The 19017-nt window shown below is 32.4% G+C and overlaps 1 protein-coding gene across 1 annotated transcript in view; it reads right to left on the bottom strand.

Annotated features, from left to right (window-relative positions):
• The window catches only part of LOC147072187 (agrin-like), a 411557-nt gene that overhangs the window by 18156 nt on the left and 374384 nt on the right, over window positions 1-19017 (bottom strand). Inside the window, exons 11-12 of the mRNA XM_085947184.1 lie at window positions 13308-13457; window positions 5001-5261 (exon numbers count right to left, since the gene is read on the bottom strand). Of these exons, the coding sequence (XP_085803310.1) occupies window positions 5001-5261; window positions 13308-13457 (411 nt within the window). The remainder of the gene's footprint in view (window positions 1-5000; window positions 5262-13307; window positions 13458-19017) is intronic.

Genomic DNA, 19017 nt, shown 5'->3' with positions numbered 1-19017 from the left:
AAAGTAAAAAAATGCTTTTTTGGTAGATGTCCGAGTTTACGTGGGGACCGTTGGTATGTTGATGTTTTTAATTTTAAGTACGATTCCAGGTTCTCATCAATAAGACGACTTCCCAATTTACTCTTGATTTTTTCCTCTCTTAGAAATTTCTTTACTAACCACAAATAATGCAATATTAACATTGTTGGAAGATTGTACAGAACTTGATTTTTCTTGACTCTTCTAAAGTTCCTCAACTGCTTTCTGTCTTGCATCACCGACAGGATATTTAGTGCTAAATGATGCATGTTTAGTTGTAAAGTGTCCCTCCAAATTTGAATTCGTGTTATGCGCCAATTTTTCCCGACAAATAATACAGATCGATAGGCCATTTAAGTATTGAATAAACGCGAAAGTCTCGGTCCATTCAACTTTAAATTCACGGTTGTCATCCGTTTTTCTTTGCTTCTTCTTTGTCGCGATGTCAAACAGGGCAGAGAGCATTTGTGGCAGAGCCGCACTCAAGGGGCCAAAGAGCCACATGTGGCTCGCGAGCCGCGGTTTGCCGACCACTGCATTAGGCCAATGCTTCTTAAACTGGCGAAACCGACCACCGAAAGTCGTTGCGAAATATTTCAGTGTGCTGAAGAAAATCGATAAAAAAGAAAATCTAAGTAAAAATTGTATTTTGAATTATTGCAAATATTTTTGTCCAAATCTTTATATTTAAATAACACAGTACTTGACTATGATTATGGTTGTGCAATTAGTAAAAAAATATGTAAGTAAGTATATTATATAAGTCAGGCCTTCCTGTTTAGTGAAATCGATATCAAGAGAAGGGGAGTGGGTTTGAGGGCGGACGTGCTCAGCGTGAGTCAAAATGGAGCTTTTTTTCTATTTTCAAAGCAGGATCCTGGACATACCTTAAACGTTGTAGATAATCTATTTATATAATTTTGAAGCCTTATTATCCTTTATATTTATTTTAAACATTTGATGACTGCATAAAGTATTTTTATTACATAAAATAGTATTCTTTTAAACCTCTCGCTCTAATGTTTTAGAATATAGTCATATTTCAGTACATAACTGTGCAGTTGTGTTAAAATTTTTTACATTTATTAATTTTTAAACGCATTTATAAAACCATTAGTATAATTTATGACGAGATAATTTTAGTAAAATATTTACGATAAAAATTTATATTGATAATCTCTGTGATCCCAAATTTGACAAGAATGAGGCATTTTATTATTCAAAAAATGGGCAAGATTAACACATTTGAAGATAATTCTAAAGATACTTATTATAAGCTATGTCTTTGACCATTCAAGTGTGATAAACATCCTACGAATAATGATTGCTTTATAATAATTATTGACCTAAGAATAAGGTAGTGTTTTTTTGAAATACGCCATTTCTTTTGGCATTCCCCAGTGGTTAAGCTACAACATACGGCCGTAGCCATAAATTGACAAACTATAATTGAAGTAGAGAGTAAAATGATGTTAACGCGCGTGTTTGAATATGTACCTAACCGAAAAAAAAATCTTTTTTTTTAAACGGTTTACAAGTTTTGTATTATGTAAGGGGCGCATTTTTTTATTAATACATGCTTAAACACCTTGCTACACTCCTGTATTTACATATAACAAAATATGCTCGAACATAATGAATGTATTGCAGGGTGTTGGCATTAGGAAGATGAAATAAAAATTGACATCATCCAATAATATTATTTAATACTGTATCTATAGCACAAATTTACCTTAGAAGTATTAGAATAATATGCTATCCATAATATTATGTTGCTAGATGCATAGTTGCTAACCAATAAAAGGATTCCTATCTACACAAACATGGAAGTCCAAAAACTTTTCCGACGATATTTTCCGGTATGTCAATACCAATACAAAACTTACTGATTCAGCATACTGAGGAATTTTTCAAAAAATGAAAAATAAAATTTCTTAAACTTCGTCGTCGGCAATTTTCCGCGCTGCAAAGATCAATAAATTACTTATTGATATCAGCGTCTTGGATAGTTTGATAAAATGCTTAACGGCTGGAAAGTTAGACACTTTCAAAAAGGATTGTAAGTCGAAAAACTTTTAACTGGTGAAGCTGTCCAATTGCGTGATGAATAGTTCTACTAAGGGTTGCTGAATGACATTTATTATTCTCAATGTGAAATACACCTACGTCACTTCTCCGAGAATTTCCCTTTCAAAGTGTATTCTTGCTTTACTGGTATTCTCGAGTGGGGTTTCGTAGTATAAACGGTGGCGAAAAAAAAAAAGAATAAGACATTGACAGATGCCATGAATCAAAATATAATTTATGTAACTCATCCATCGTTTGGATAGAGTTATTAATACATTGCGTTAGGTAATAAAATTTATTGATTGTACGTTAAATTCATTTTGTTATCAACATAATAATAATAAAATCTGCTTTTTCCAAATTTATCATGGCCGCGGAGCAAACCATTCATTTTATAAATTAAAAGACAATTTTTAAAAATACTATCTATTTAAGATAAAAATTAGGTACTTATGTATCTATTTATTTTTTTACAGCTCATTACCGCACCCCAGAAATTGGGAAATACTGTTCTATTTATATACCTACATAAATATAATTTTATTTGTAATATGTACTGACTTCTCTAGTGAAAAATTAATAGGTATAAAAATATATGCTCGCTTTGTAAAAGAAGGTATCTTAGTGAATACAAAAGACGAAATTGAGATTAATTAATTACTTTGGAATTCCATCTAATTTATTAATGCTCAGATGATAAGTTGACAGAACGTAATGAAAAAATAAGATACGAATTCAAATCAAATTTCAATGACTCATTAAGGAAAGAATTTATAAATAAGAATACCTACATTTTTATACGTATTTTCATTGTACATATAGATGTGTACCAAACGTAGTAATTGTGAATGAATGTTTAGAATGAGCTAACCGAAAACATTCAAATAAAATCGAAAGTTCCAATATCTATCTACCTTGGTCTATAATCTTATGCTTATGAGCGTAATGGGATGTGTAAATCACAACACAAAGTAGATAAATGTGCTCATTCAAGCATCATAGTAACTTTAAGTATTTTCAACCTTTTTACAATTGCGGACCACTGAAAATAGAAGAAACTTTTACTACAAATTGTACAACTAAAAAATATAATTTATATGGTAACGTATAATAACGTCTGATTGCGCTTGATTTCGTCACCTAAAGCCATTAACGCTTTCGCTGCTGAATAGATAATGAGATTTTAATTGCCCCCTTTAAAATGCACGTTAATTACATCGATCGGCCGCCTGGTCATTATGCACCGTGTGCGTCTTCCGCGTCCAAAGTATTAATCTATTTTAATAATAAAAACGTAATGCATAAAAACTTGCAGTTGCACGGGTTTTGAAGATTTTATTAGAATTTTTAGCATATGCATTTGGACGCCAAAAATTCTCGGACCACCAGAATATTTCTAAAACTAAATAATATACTCGGACGGTGTGTGATACTGACAAAGTTCACGAAAATGGTATTCATGTTTTAAAGACACTACACAATCAGTGTTACTGTTAGTAGATATCTATTGATATTTATATTTGAATAATACCATTTTTAATAAGTATGTTTTAAAGGCTATTCATTCGATTTCCATAAAGTTTTTTTTAAATTTTACTGATATTTTGTATGCATGTATTAATTTTATTCGGAAGCACCATAGCAGCACTATCGGTATTTTCATCTATGGTATCCGGTGTCACTCGCCATCGATTGAAATAGATAAACGTTCAAAGGCATTTTGGCTATAATTTTAACATTATAAGTTTCTAATAATATACGAGTAAATCGTAAAAAGTGGATGTAGGTACAGTATATAGAAAATTATAATTATCTCACTTTATTATTTCAAATTATCTAATATTATCTATGGTACCTACTGCCAATATTAATGTTCAAAATATTCGTTAGTTCATACCATCAGTATATCATTCCACTCATTTCGCGATCAATAAAATACTAATCGCGTACGGATACTGGCGCGTACACAAGGGAAGGGAGGGTTTAGGTCCGGATCCCCACAGGAAAGGAAAAATATGAATAATTTTGGTGAATGAATTATAATTTTTTCTTCTTTGTCAAGACGTCATGAGTCATGACTGAAAACCGTGACTAGGATGTTTGGCTGTCTAACAGCCTTCTCAACGGGTGCTCCCTCTCTTTTCGGCATTTTACAACACGCAAGGCACGTGTCAGTAGAATTCATGGATTGATGCAATCATCTGAGGCATCTAATGTTTGTTGTAATAATAGAATGTCTAAACATAAGACAGTGCGGACGACACAAACGAACATTAATATACCATAATAATTATGATTATTAGGCCGTACGCGTTCGAAAACTACTCGTGAATGCGACAGATCGCAATAACTCATATGTGAGCACCCATAGGTATAGCTACACTCAATGTATGTAGTGTCTGGATATGGAAAATGTACGCGGAACCGTGCGGAGTCTACAGTTAAAGCGATGAGAAACTATAAGTAGTATGCGGGGTAAATGTGGAAGTTAGTGGCATCTATTCGATTTTGTTAATTTTGCCCTCACCCCCTCCCGCGCTTTAAAGATCAATAATAAATTATTATGGACATATTTTTCTGTGTGCGCGCCTGGCAGGGTAGTTTTTTAATTAATGCGTGTATTACTGGAGTGTATGATAGAATCATGATTTATAATAATTCTTGATTATTTATATACTAAGCAGTATGTAGATTTGTAGAATGTATCAAGTACGTGATTAGTTGAAAGATTATTCTTTGAAGAAGAAATAAAATTGCGGTTATTTCTGAGGCGAGGGTGTGGTGATTTTTTTGGTAATACTATTGGGAACAAAAGGAATATACTGCAAAATGCCTTTTGAATATTATTCTACGCAGCCATTTACTCATTTACCATAATATAAAAGCGCGAAGAGGAATATCAAATTTCTACTCACGTATGCATCCCTTGTGCCCTGCCCCGATTCTGGGGAGTCCCCAGTACCCCGGCTCGCAGCGGTCGCATCTCTGGCCTCCGACGCCAGGCCTGCACGAGCACTGCCCTGTCTCTGCATCACACGTGTCTGTCAAGGCGCCAAGTCTATGACACCCACAGCCTGAAGGACAACCTGCAAGACCTGAACCCTGGGCTGGAGTTCTTTTGTCAGGACAGCAACCGAAACGAGATTCTTCACAGTGTTTGCGTTGGAGAGTATCGTCTGAAATAATATGTACATAATAATATGTATTATTCATAATAGTTAAGCAGGGTGTTCTTTAATTAATTACCCAACACATCCGATAAAGAAGGATTCCGATAATTGAACTCGGCAGGTTTAAAGCCGTTTAAACATACCAATTTGTATGCTAGGCGCGTCGCTGCCAGATATCCATAATATATGGCGTAGGAAAGTGGTTGCAAACCTTTTGTACTATCTACATGGAAAATAATTTATTGCATATAACTATGGGAAAACAACCCCCTGATTCGGATCCCAGTTGAATCTCAACCAAGGTCCAAAATATCCCAGAATTATAAAGGTAACCAACCAGCGCTCGAAATTGAAAAGTTAACGAAACGGAGCGTTTCGAAATTTTCTGAAGATATTAATGTACTCGTAGTTATCAAATTTAATGTGTATTTTATAAAAAATAGTGTGATAGATTTTTTGTTATATGACCTATCTAGCTCAGACGGTATAATTATTTTTTCCACGAGACGGAGCAGTGATAATTTTACCGATTTCACGAACCTGAACAGCGGTCCGGTCCGTTTCGATCCCTGGAACCAACCCGATTTTATTTAACAAGTAGCCCGAAAGAATATGTAATAACATCTTTAATATAATAACAGGCTAGGACCCTCAAAGAATCTGGAATGAATGTCGATATGATAAAATTGCCTGTAAGAAAACAAACTGAAATGGAAAGCTTTAAAAATAGGGTATGTACGCTGTTTCTAATTCATATATTATCTCTTGGCATGTCACCAATCATTATGGTAGTTACTTATATAGGTATATATTATTTAAAAATATATTTTTAGTCCCCATGTATAAAAAAAGTTCATCATCGCTGGAGTATGAAGTAAGTAGTTATTTATAATCCATATCGAGAGCGACACAATTAAAATATTGTTGTATTCATAATTATTACCGAGATTAGTATTTTTGTAATAATAAGTTTTGCAAAGAATTATCTAAATTTAAATTATGATTGTTTATGATTTTTATTAAGATTTAATTAGAGGACTTAAATATTATTTTTCACGGCTTATTTACTCGAGATAATTCAGCGGAAATTTCATTCAAATTCCATTCATGCTCGAGATAATATTTAGAATTTTACCGAACGTTTTGTTGGAAAGGAACTTGTAAGCTTAGAGAAAATCACTTTTAAATAATTTATATTTTTCATATTTAGTCGTGAATTCTTATTACTGATTGTAAATAAAATATTTCTACTCAGTTATATATTGGAGAAAATTTATTAGAATATAATTCGGACTACATATTTATTCACTGAAATGTAAACGAATTATCTTCACAATCATTATAGTCATGACTATGTTAGCCGGGTTTATATGTACTACAATATGAACAATAAAATTTATACATAAATGATGTTACATAGTTGTGCAAAGTTATCACAGTTGTATGGAAAAAATACATTTCTTGTGATAGATTTCCAAGAAATTTCATATTGAGTAAAACTTCCACGACTATTATGATGTTATAGCTCTGCCTCGTTACGAAAAAAAAACCACTTTATTATATTGTATACATATATTGTATATTTCAACTGAAGTCGATAACTCTTTTTGACTTGAATTATTGTTTCCGCATGTTTGTTTTATGGGTAGTTAGTACATTAGTATTTCTAATGGACATCACCATCAGTATACAAGTACTTAACTACCTACTCATATTAACAAAGTTTGAAATCATATAAAAACAACCCACTTAATAGTCTTGTACCTGCAAGTAACATTAAGTGAATTTTTACTAAAGATCTACCATCGTAAGTTGGCAGCCGGTCGAATTTGAAACTAAAATTGTCTATCGAGGATAAATTTGTTACAAATGCCATTTAATTTTACAACATGTTTCTCGAATTATGGATTGCATAATATTTGTACAGAAATCTACTACCAATAAAAAAATATAAATTACCATTTTTTTGTTAGTTATGGTAATATTCTCAATGTCATACTAGCGCCCTCGCTGAAATGCCAATTTATGATGGTAGATCTATAGTCGCGGATAGTGTCGCCAACTGTTAGTACATTAGTATTTCTAATGGACATCACCATCAGTATACAAGTACTTAACTACCTACTCATATTAACAAAGTTTGAAATCATATAAAAACAACCCACTTAATAGTCTTGTACCTGCAAGTAACATTAAGTGAATTTTTACTAGTCACGGATAGTGTCGCCAACTGTCAATGGGTGACCGGACAAAACAGAACAAGACAAAACAGAACATGAAAAAACAGAACACGACAAAACAGAACAGCTAGGGGAAACGTTAATTAAATTTTAAATGAAATACATATACTTATATATAAATATTTAAAAAAAAAATCGATTATGATCAAGGTATAATATTATATACTTCCATTTTTTTTACAATACCGTTATTATGAAAATAATGCATTTTTTTATAAATAGAGTATATAAAATTGTATAATGTAATCACTGCATGTTGGCCATTTTGCGTAAATAACTCAATTTATCTGTTTGATTTTGATAACCATGCACACTATTGCCACTCGATTACTAAGTGTCTCATACTTTTTCTTTATAACTTCAAGGCGACCTGTATGAGCACTAGCTAATAATAATCGGGGTGCGGGACGAATTCAAAAATCATGAAAAAAATGGTTTTTTGGTCTCTCCTGTAAAAAATTGCGCAATCGTAACACTTATGTTGAATTGCGCAAATTTTACAACGGAAACAAAAAAAACATTTTTTTGTAAAAAATATGGGTTTTTGTCTCTCCTGTGAAAAATTGCGCAACCTTAACACTTATTTTGAATTGCGCATATTTTACAAGAGAGACAAAAAAATCATACATTTTGTAAAATTTGCGCAATTCAAGATAAGTGTTACGATTGCGCAATTTTTTACAGGAGACAAAAAAGCATTTTTTCATCTCTCTTAATTATTTTTCGGGATTTAGGCTTTCGGGATTTCAGCCATTCGGGATTTCGGCCATTCGGGATTTCAGCATTCGGAATTTTGACCCAAACCCATCCTAAACTTGCCGGCAACACCGAGTTAAGTTTATTTGAGGCTTTCTAATGCAGAAATTAGGTATATAATTTGATTTATTATGGCGTATTGAAAATCTCTGCTATTAAAAATTTATCAACATAATAGAGATAGGAAAATTTCAATATTAAATTTATATTTTTCCTGAAAGGTCATAGTTATATTGATCGTTGTTCTGTTTTGTCACTGTTCTGTTTTGTCATGTTCTGTTTTGTCGTGTTCTGTTTTGTCTTGTTCTGTTTTGTCTTATTATATTATATTATGTTGTTTACTCATAAAAACACTTTTGATAATCGGATAAATCAGCGCTTGGAATGGAAGATTTTACGAACCGGAGCGCTAAATAATTTTCGGAAAATATTAACATACTTAGTTATCTAATTCTATGTAAGTATATTTTATAAAAATAAGTGGCCTATCTAGCTCAGATGGCCAAATATTTTTTTTCACGAGACGGAGTGATAATTTTAGGGATTTCATGAACCGGAACGACGCCCCACTACGCTTCGATCCATCTCGAGCCCTGGGATAAATAAAAAAATATATATTTGTCAGGTACCCAATATTCATAGTATTATTAATATATTATATTTATATTATTATTATATAATTTCGAAAGAATAATGATATATTGTTTTATACATAGTAACATAAGATATTTGCTATGAATTATTATAGGTATCGAAAGTCGGCATTATTTATATTTTATTTAAGTTTCCTCTTACTAATAATACCAATCGATAGATATTTTAAATAATTAACAAATAAATTTGAATAAGCTAAGGCATATAAATTTAATATTATCGTACCAACGTAGCGCAATCATAATAATTATCCCAAATATGGCATAAAATAGTGTGAATCCCTGTGTAGGGGAGATAAAATCTAGCAAGTCTTTACATTATATTCTTGTAAAAGCGGTCTTTGCTCCGAGCCACTGCCAGATTACACGTTTTATCAGAAGGGTAAAAAAATATCTTAATTTTAGCAAGAAAAGACAGCGTTCCCACCCGGAAGTAAATTTTCAATGCGCACGACTTACGGTGAATAGAAAAAGTCACCGCACAACCCAGTCCTACATATTATTGAAGAATTTCCAACATTATCGCAAGCAATTTATAGACTTGTAAAAAAATAAACATTCATTATTTTCGTACAGAAGGCACGATAATAATCAGGAGTCGCGCGCGCCTTATAAACACGTGTCCTGAGTTCCATTAATGAAATTAAAATAAACTAATTAATACGAAGCAGAGTTTTTCATTATGCTAAGACCGGGAGTGCGATCGAATATCATTCCTAATTCTAAAAAGGCAATTCAATTAAATGTACCTATAAAAAAACAAAATTCAATTCCAAGTCAATATCTATAATGAATACAAATTGTGTTTTCCAATTTTGAAGTGCCTGCGCTCTGAATAAAAAAATGAGTTTTGAAATTGACTTAAACTTTGGTCGACTAACCGCAAAATTTAAATCTAGGTCCATAGGTAGATACTCGCACCAGTTGCGGAAGACAACCTCACGTTCTTAAAATAACTTATGTATTTATATATTAAATTTGTTAAATGACTAACATATTGGATAAATATTCTTTTTATTGAAGCCGATGGTAAAGCGTAAATAACTTTTATATTAATTATTTTACAATATCATTAAAGCAGTGGCATTCAAACTATGCGCCGGGGCGCCTGAAGCCTTGAAATCTTGATTTAATGTGTTGATGTACGATAACAATGATATATTCGGATGGTTTAGGTGGCTGTTTTCTTTAGACTATAACATAATTTAACATTAACATACCAAATTGCTTTATTGCGTAGTCGAAAGCGGATATTAATTTACTTCCGAATGCCCAATCACCGAACAACGTCCTTTCCCTCAACTCAGAAGACAAGGGTATTTTTAGACTGGCTAACCATACTACGAGTATAATAATTGTAGTATTAACACTTTGATATAGGTCCACGTACTATGCATGATCGTAAAAATATAATATATTATGCAAAATTATATGTCAGTACCTACATTTTTTATTGTCGGAAATATCATAATTCTGTATTTCGTAAAAGTAAAATGAAAAAAAACATTGCTGATATATTGCCGCAATGATTCATATTATGAGAAAAAAGTCATTACATCCCACTGCGAAAGAAAAAAGTAAGCATTCGTATGATAGATTATTGTCCTTAAAAAAAATTCTCAGCTGCTATTTTGAAGGAAAATGCATATCGGGAGATAAAAAAATCGTAACTAGAAAAATAGTAAAAAATAGGGTGCCGTGAAATGAAAAAGTTTGAAAACTACTGTATTAAAGAATAAGATTTTCTAATTTTTATTTTGTAACATTTTTTGATGAGTTGGTAGGTACCTACCTATGCAATAAATCTCAATAGTAACTAGGTATCTGCGTATTTACTTAGTAGTTATTTAATTTAAGATTTTTTTTAAATGTCTTAATTTAATAAATTACACTAGATAAAATTTAGTATTTATTTATCTATTAATAAAATTATAGTATTTTCTAGTGTTTGTGAAATTATAAAATATTCACAAAAATAAGGTTAAAAGTGAAGTGTCTATTGAAAAAATAGCGTAATTAAATTTTCCATAAAACGCAGAGGATTATAAAATATTGTTGTGAAGATAATTAAAATTGACGCCGTAATAAAGCGTTAAGAAGAAGAGAGAAAAAACTGAAGAATTCTGTCTAACATTTAGAAGGAAAGTTTTGCTAAGTTGAAGGACACTTTGGAAGCCCCCCGACAAAATAAGTCACTCAAATATTTGGAAATTTTACCAAGGCGAAAAATACTTTATTATGATTAGACGGGTTATTATTTCTCGTGAAAATTTGCATCTATTTTATTTTAGCCACGTCAATAGGAATAATATTTATCTACAATAAAATGCATCATAATGGTTGGTAAAATGGTATGAATATTAACAAAATTTTATTATTGCCATTATGCAAAGTACGAGGCATTTTAATGTGGAAAAAATATATGAAATAAGAAATTAATCGTCTAAATTTAATGTAAACATAATAAATAATCGAAATGTAAATCTAACAAAAACACGAAAAACAAATTTACAAACAACGTGTTATAACAATAATAAAACGATAACAATAGACGTAATAATGTTATGTGTTTTGATATTATCTAAGAATAGAAAAGTGTCAAAAGAAAATTATACAGGACTGTGACAGCGGCAATAAACGTAAAATTTAACACTCTCATTACTATTTTGTTTATTTTATTACTGTCGATCAATTTGCATATTATATGAGGTATTTCCACCGTGCAATGTCTTTGGGTATTTCATAGATGACATAATCCTCTTAAATCAAGAAAAAATATTAGACTCGCGTAACTATTATTATATTATCATTTTTAATTTATTTTTCGTTCGTTTATTCGATGGTCACTGAAAAATAATTACCTATATTAAACGCAATCTTTCATTAGTAATAGAATAAGGCCATATTTTTTACCAGAGAACTGATTTGTATTTAATGGGTGGGTATGTATTTGGGTGCCACGGTTGCCGATGATGGTGGTATTTCTAGTGAGCTTGGAATCCGCATGGGTGTGGCGGGCTCTGCGTTCAACCAACTTGGAGTCGCATGGAGGTCAAGGCTGTATTCTATGAGGACCAAATGTCGTTTGTTTAACGCGTGCGTGCTACCTGTGCTCCTGTATGGCTGTGAGACATGGCATCTTACTAAGCTTCAAGAGTCTCGGTTTTTGAGCTTTGAGAATCGATTTCTCCGCCGAATCTTAGGGGTACATTGGTACGACCGCGTTACAAACACCCGAGCTCGTGAGCAGACACAACAGCCTTCGGTGATTGAATTTATCATGAAGAGACGATTTACGTGGCTGGGACATGTATTCCGGATGCCGCCAAAGAGTGCGGCACTTCGCATCCTTGTGGCGAAGCTTCAAGGGTTCCGTCGCCGTGGCCGGCCCTCCCTCACCCTGCAGCGATGCTACAAAAGCGACCTACGTGCTGCAGGTCTGACATGGCGGGAGGCGCAGGAGTTGGCGATGGACCGAGGGAAGTGGCGCCAACTTGTGCTTGCCCTATGCCCCAATGTTGGGACGTGACAGGGTGAAAGAAGAAGAAGAAGAATAGGGTATGGTCACAGTCAAGGCTTAACCAAATTCGCTGTGACCTAAGGCCGACATGTAGGAGTGGTCGATGGTGTAGTAGATGGAAGACGATCGTGGTTATTCGTGATGATGGAGAAGTGAGAGATTATTTATGGTTACATAAGTGCAAGTGTACAATCGGTACAATACAACAAAGGTAGGTGCTATTTTCAGTGGCACTAAGTTCTCTAGCAAAATACAAGTTTATCAAGTGAATATTACGGAGAGACTGACTTGGTTCCTCCCGACAGTATTTTATTGAACCCATCACGATGGAAAATGCCTACCTCAATATCCAGGCTTAGTGAGAAAATATAATAAACGTTAAATAAATATCGCAGAGGTAAACAAAGTGCTTACTAAGTAGGAATTCGATTGTGTGAAAAATGTATACAAAGATATAATAAATAATTATTATGCACTTAACAATAATTAAATAAGTAATTAAATGAATAACATTAATTTGAAAGCGAGGGGTTTTGTTGACACTGCTTGGTTCTCACTGAACCATTGATAGCCACATATACAAGCCGTGACACGAAACTGTAAACTTCGATGGTAGTGCTAGTTATCAATGATGGTTGTTGAATATTAAAATAAGCGGTTATACTTATTGTAAACAGGAAACAGCATTAAATTCGGTAATCAATTTTATTACTAGCTCTAGCATCGTAATTCGTAATTTAGTGCCACGGCCTGTAAGTATATAGTCGGTCTTGGGTCACAGCGGATGCGGTTGAGACGTGCAACGTGTCTGCGGGACAGTTAACGAATTACGAATAAATTTGAGATCTACATTTTCAATAGTATAAATAACATCAATATTTACTCTTGATGCAGCATCTGGCTGAGACCATTGTTTGATGACAATAGCTTCCAACGGGACAATCTCGTCTGCCGGGTCCACCTCCGCAGTCCAACTCCTGACCGGATGTGTCTAGCATCAGTAAACCACCGGTACATGGCCGAGCTTCCATACCTATAAAAAGATTTGGACTTTAAAAATATGTAGGTACACAATATTATTTTCCTAATTATATGAAACTCGCAATAAACATTATATAATATACTGCACTTTGAACTTATGTCTAAACTATTAATGACAATGGACACGTCATAACTAATACAGATTTTCATAATAATATTGATACCTAAAAAATATATTTTCTAGTGAATCTAATAGTAATTAGGATATTTTTGAAAAAAATATGTAGGTAGGTATAATTAATTATGAATATAAAATATACAAACGTGTGTATAATAATATATTATAGTATTATCTACTTAATATCTCAAAATATTACATAGACCATATTTTATTGTTTCTATAAAACTACATTATTATTGTTATACCTATAGTGTTTGCACAATAATATCAGTTGTTTTAAAGCGACGGTAACTATGATAGCTTTCTATGTTTAAGGTCTACAATAAGCCAACATCAAACATTTTTTCAAATCTTATCAGACGTTACTATTCCACTATTTTATTCACCACTCATACGTCAAGAGAGGAGTTACTTGTAAACTTGGTAAAATAAAGTGGTTTTCTATAGCGAGGAAATTCAATTCCCATATGGGAATGATATTTGTTTATTCATAAAGTTATTTTAGGCAAACTTCGCTCAACCCTTGCCGCGTGGGCACAAACATATTCTCTAGTCGTCACACTGATTTTTGAATTTATTTTCTGACAACAAACGCGTTGCGAGATTGAAAATTTCACTCAAAATGTACCTTCGCGCCATCATTACACCTTCGAGGGCTCTAAATAAAAGCCACAACTCTCAGCGCGAGATAGCTGCACAAACAAATAATATCGGAGGAACTCTCCTTTAAGGCTTCACGTTCAAATCGAAACTAGTTTTCTGCAAAACTTCCTTCTTTAAGTGTAACATGCAAAGGGATAACTCAATAAAACAGGGTCTGCTAGCCAATGAAAGAAATCCTCAATAAATCCTTTTTAAAGTCAAACCTTTGAATAAATAATATCTGGAAGTAGATAGGTCCCTCTACGGTACGAGTTTTGTTTATTTACACGGGGCTCCTGGAGTTTGCAAAACAAGCAAGATACATTAACCAACTACTATGTATATAAACACTTCGACAGAGAATCTATATTTCATTCTAGTGGTGTACGATAACTTTCATAGTGAGAAGGGTTTACGAAAATTTCAATAATATTATTTTATAAGAGGGTAAACTGTCAGTAAAGGGAATATTAAAATCAAACAAATTGTTGTTTACTGACTGTTTATCCTACATAAAAATTGAACAATTTTTGAAATTTTGATTGAATTTTCTGTTTATATTGTATAACACTATCGTTTATTTGTTTACATAAAATATTTTTAACAAATATTTAAAATTGATTTAGTTTATATTGTCATAGACAACCACAAATTAAAAATATTTTTAATCAAGTATTTATAAAAATACATATTAATTGACGAAAGCTAAAACACAAAATATATGCTGACAAATAATTTATAATACTTACATTTGATTTTGTAAGTTTATAATAATATTTTATTTAAATAATTTCTGTAATAAGTATTTTAAAATGTAGGCATTGTGGCATTAAACAAAAGCTTTTCGCTAAAAGTGTATTCCAAAATGTTTTATTTCAATTTGTGCGCCATTGGTCGATTCGATATCGGAAGGATATCAATTTGGATGTTAATTATTTGGAAATTGTTTGAAAAGCAATCATGAGCCATGATTTATTTAGCAACCAAAAGCGATTCTATTAAGCCCCTTGGGCCTAGTGTGCTTTGAAACGCATACTTTGATTTGTGGTATTTACATTTTGCGAGATAAATTATTTGTTCGGATGAAATACCACCTGTGATAAATTAAGTGTACGAACTGAAGACATGTGGCAAGTCAAGAATACTTAAATATGATGTTATTAAATTTATTGAAAATATATTATATTATCAAATATTAATTCAAACCAAAAAGTATTTTTTAATGATTTAAGTAATTTAAATTATTTGATAATATTATTTTCAAATATTCTAAAGACTTTGACTAGAATCTAAATATTATATATTTTTGTCTTTACTGAGGATAGCGTTTAATGTAAAATTTTCATTCCTGCATATGCTTTAACAACATCTATTGGTAAAAATATTGACAAAGTATAGTCTAATGCAGGGGAGGGCAAACTGCGGCCCGCGGGCCGCATGTGGCCCGCCGGGTATTTTTTTGTGGCCCGCCATCATTAATAGTACTTCTGATTACGAATAACTTCTTAAAAAATATTGACAATAGATAAAAATTTGAAGAATTTGTTGTTTCGTTAATGTATTATCTCAGTACGTCTTGCGTCTCGTCTCACACTATGTACCCACTATTTTCTATGTTGAACATCGTGACACATTTAAATACTTTTAAATCTGCGTTGCAAGGAAAAAAATATATGCACACGATATGGTGAAGAGTTTGAATGGATTTCAATGAAAACTCAAGTTGTTCTTTCGACAAATATCGAATAACAACGTGGACCACTTTCCATCTTTGAAGTTGCTGAATATACCAGAATATAAATTTGAAGAATATGGTAAAATTATTAAAGCTCTGAATGACGATTTTTTACAAAGATTTGGTGACTTCCGAAAAATTGAGACAAGTTTAGTAACAGTACGCGATCCATTTTCAATAGATATTGATAGTGTACTGACAGAGCTACAACTTGAGATTATTGGTCTGCAGTGTGACACTGATTTAACAGAATTGCATCGTCGTAAAGATATCTCCAAATTTTACAGTGCCCTTAATTCAGACAAATTCGACCAACTTAAAGATTATGCAAGAAAAATGTTCGTTGTTTTTGGATCAACCTATATATGTGAACAAACATTTTCGATCATGAACCTCAATAAAAATTCTTTACGATCAAATATCTCCGATGTCCATTTACAAGCAGTTTTGAAAATATCAACCACAAAATTAACACCTGAATTTGAAAAAATGTACAACACTTTCATTCTTCTCATTGATTTTTTTGTAATGTTTATTTTTCGTGATAATATATAGTGTATATCTAAAAATGGTATTTTACTTGCGGCCCGCCGCTCATTTTGAATTCTTGAAATTGGCCCTCCATCCAAAAAGTTTGCCCGCCCCTGGTCTAATGCATACATTAGAGCTGTACTTGGTTAAAATGGCTTAATGGAAAAACAGATTTATTTAAAACAAATGCATTAATTCTAATAAATTTCATGCTAACTAGAAACGAGAAAAATAAAGCTTTTTAAAAATACGAGTGCGACATGAAATATTAATCGAATTGACAACAGAAATGAAAAAAACACACAAACGTGCGCCAGATAAAAATGCAACAAAAAAAATAGCGTTCATGGAAACGAAATGAAAAATAAGACAAACGAGAAAGAAGTGCAACAAAGAAATCAAGAAAAAAAATGGTAGGTACTATGTATATGCAAGGGAATTTTATTTTTTAATCTGGATTGATCTGAGTATTTTAATGGATTTACAAACAATTATTTTAATTGATAGACCTTCTAATACGTATCATTTGAAACGTAATTTTAATAGTGTTAACTAGAGAATTTAGATGAAAAGACACAATATTATATAAAAGAATGTATGTGTAGTATTTATTCAGAAGATTATGATTTATTTGAATTGATATCTATAGTGTACATAATATAACAAAACGTTGTTCTGCGCCAAACCGGAACCGCTCTGAAAAGGTTTGGGTAGGTACTTTAAACTATTGACGAAGTAAATTAGAGCGTTTGTTTTCGATATCAGCAAAGACAATTTTGTGTAGAATTTATGATTTTTCCTGTATACTTCGATATCTGTATAATATGTAAATTTGGTTGTCTACTTGTCACATAGTTAGATATGAAGATGATTGTTTAAATTAAATTTAGGCTAACATAGAAATCTGCTGATTGTAACAAAAATAATTACAATTATGGACATTTAAACATTTAAAGAGTGACACCTAAAAATTGTTTACGTAAACTAGGTAATTGTAGAAATTGAAGTCATTTTAAATTGGAGAAAATATTTAGTTCATTTTTTAAATTGATAATATAAAGTAAATGTTTCCCCTTTAATGTTTTAAGAGTCTGTTGCTTAAACCACATGCTAGAAATATAAACATCGTGCTACATGCAGTGCAAACATTGAAGCGCAAAAAAACTTCTCGGTTGGTCCACCTTTGCAAAGTTCAAGCGGTCGAAGTCTTAGTTCAATTTGCTTGTGACATCCTTCCATTCTCATAGCGCACATGGAAGTGTAAAGTCTCGTATCCGACGCGCAAACTGGAAAGTAGTCTTCGCTGGTCTCGTCCAAGGGGCAGGAAAATACACAGGAGCATCTTGGGTAGCCATCGGCTCCGAGAATACAAGTGGCGTCATAATCGCAGTGAATATCTTCGCACGCCATTCGCTCGACTGTACTCGAAGATCTCTGGTCCAAGTCATTTTCGGTCGTAGAGTCCACTTCAAATGATGTATTTGACCGGTCAGATGGCGGAAACGAGAGTGGAAGAGCCGTTGCTGTTCATAAAAAATATAATACGGTCTTTATTATGTACGTTATATTAAGCCCTAAATAACGACATTGATGATAATGTATGTATCGTGTCTATTGTGTTCAGGTTTCCATCCATAAATAATGCCGCATTTTTATTTTTAGTATGTAGATATATGACGTATATACGGTCGATGAAGTTGATTTAAAAACTCCCACATCAGAATTTACAATGTAGATCCAACATAACAATAATGTAAGTATGAAAGTTTTAGTCAATATTTATAAGACATTTCGAAAATAACAGTTACCTATTCAAAAGCCATCTGGTGTGTATATTTTATCATTATGAGATCTCCTATTATTTTTAGGGTTCCATACTACAATCGGATTTATAAATTATATTTCAAAATAAAAAAAATATCACAACTCTCTTTCACTGCACCGTTGGATTTATTTAAATATAGTGTTACTATATAGGTATATCACAAATTTGTGAATATTAGTACATTATTTTTCTATTATTCCTTGTTGGAAATTCAATTAGTTAGAAGAAAAATCAACACAGTTATTGTTATTATATGTTTGTTTTATTTTTTTAATATACTTATAGTATATTTATGATACGATGTCTCTGCCGAAATTAAGGGGTACATTGGTACGACCGTGTTACAGACACTCGAGTTTGTGAGCTGACACAGCAGCCCTTGGTGATTGAAGTAATCACGAGGACATGCTTCAAGTGGTAGGGACATGTGTTGCGGTTGCCGCCAGTGAGTGTGAAACTTTGTACCATTGTGGCACAACCTCATCCTGTAGCGGTGCTACAAAAGCAATCTATGTGGAAGGCGCGAGACGTGGCGATGAACTGCAGGAAGTGGCACGACCATGTGCTTTCCCTATGCCAGTGAGTAAGTATATTTTTTATATTATAATTATAGTATAATGTAATATATATTGGTTTTGTCTGTATTATTCTATATTGATTATGCTCTACACACAGACGTGGAAAATGCTATAGATAAA

This window comes from Rhyacophila brunnea, unplaced genomic scaffold (assembly GCF_057557595.1).
Source record: "Rhyacophila brunnea isolate RB1 unplaced genomic scaffold, BYU_Rbru_1.0 scaffold_2, whole genome shotgun sequence".
NCBI classification, from domain to species: domain Eukaryota; kingdom Metazoa; phylum Arthropoda; class Insecta; order Trichoptera; family Rhyacophilidae; genus Rhyacophila; species Rhyacophila brunnea.
This window is presented reverse-complemented; position numbering and strand designations above follow the sequence as displayed.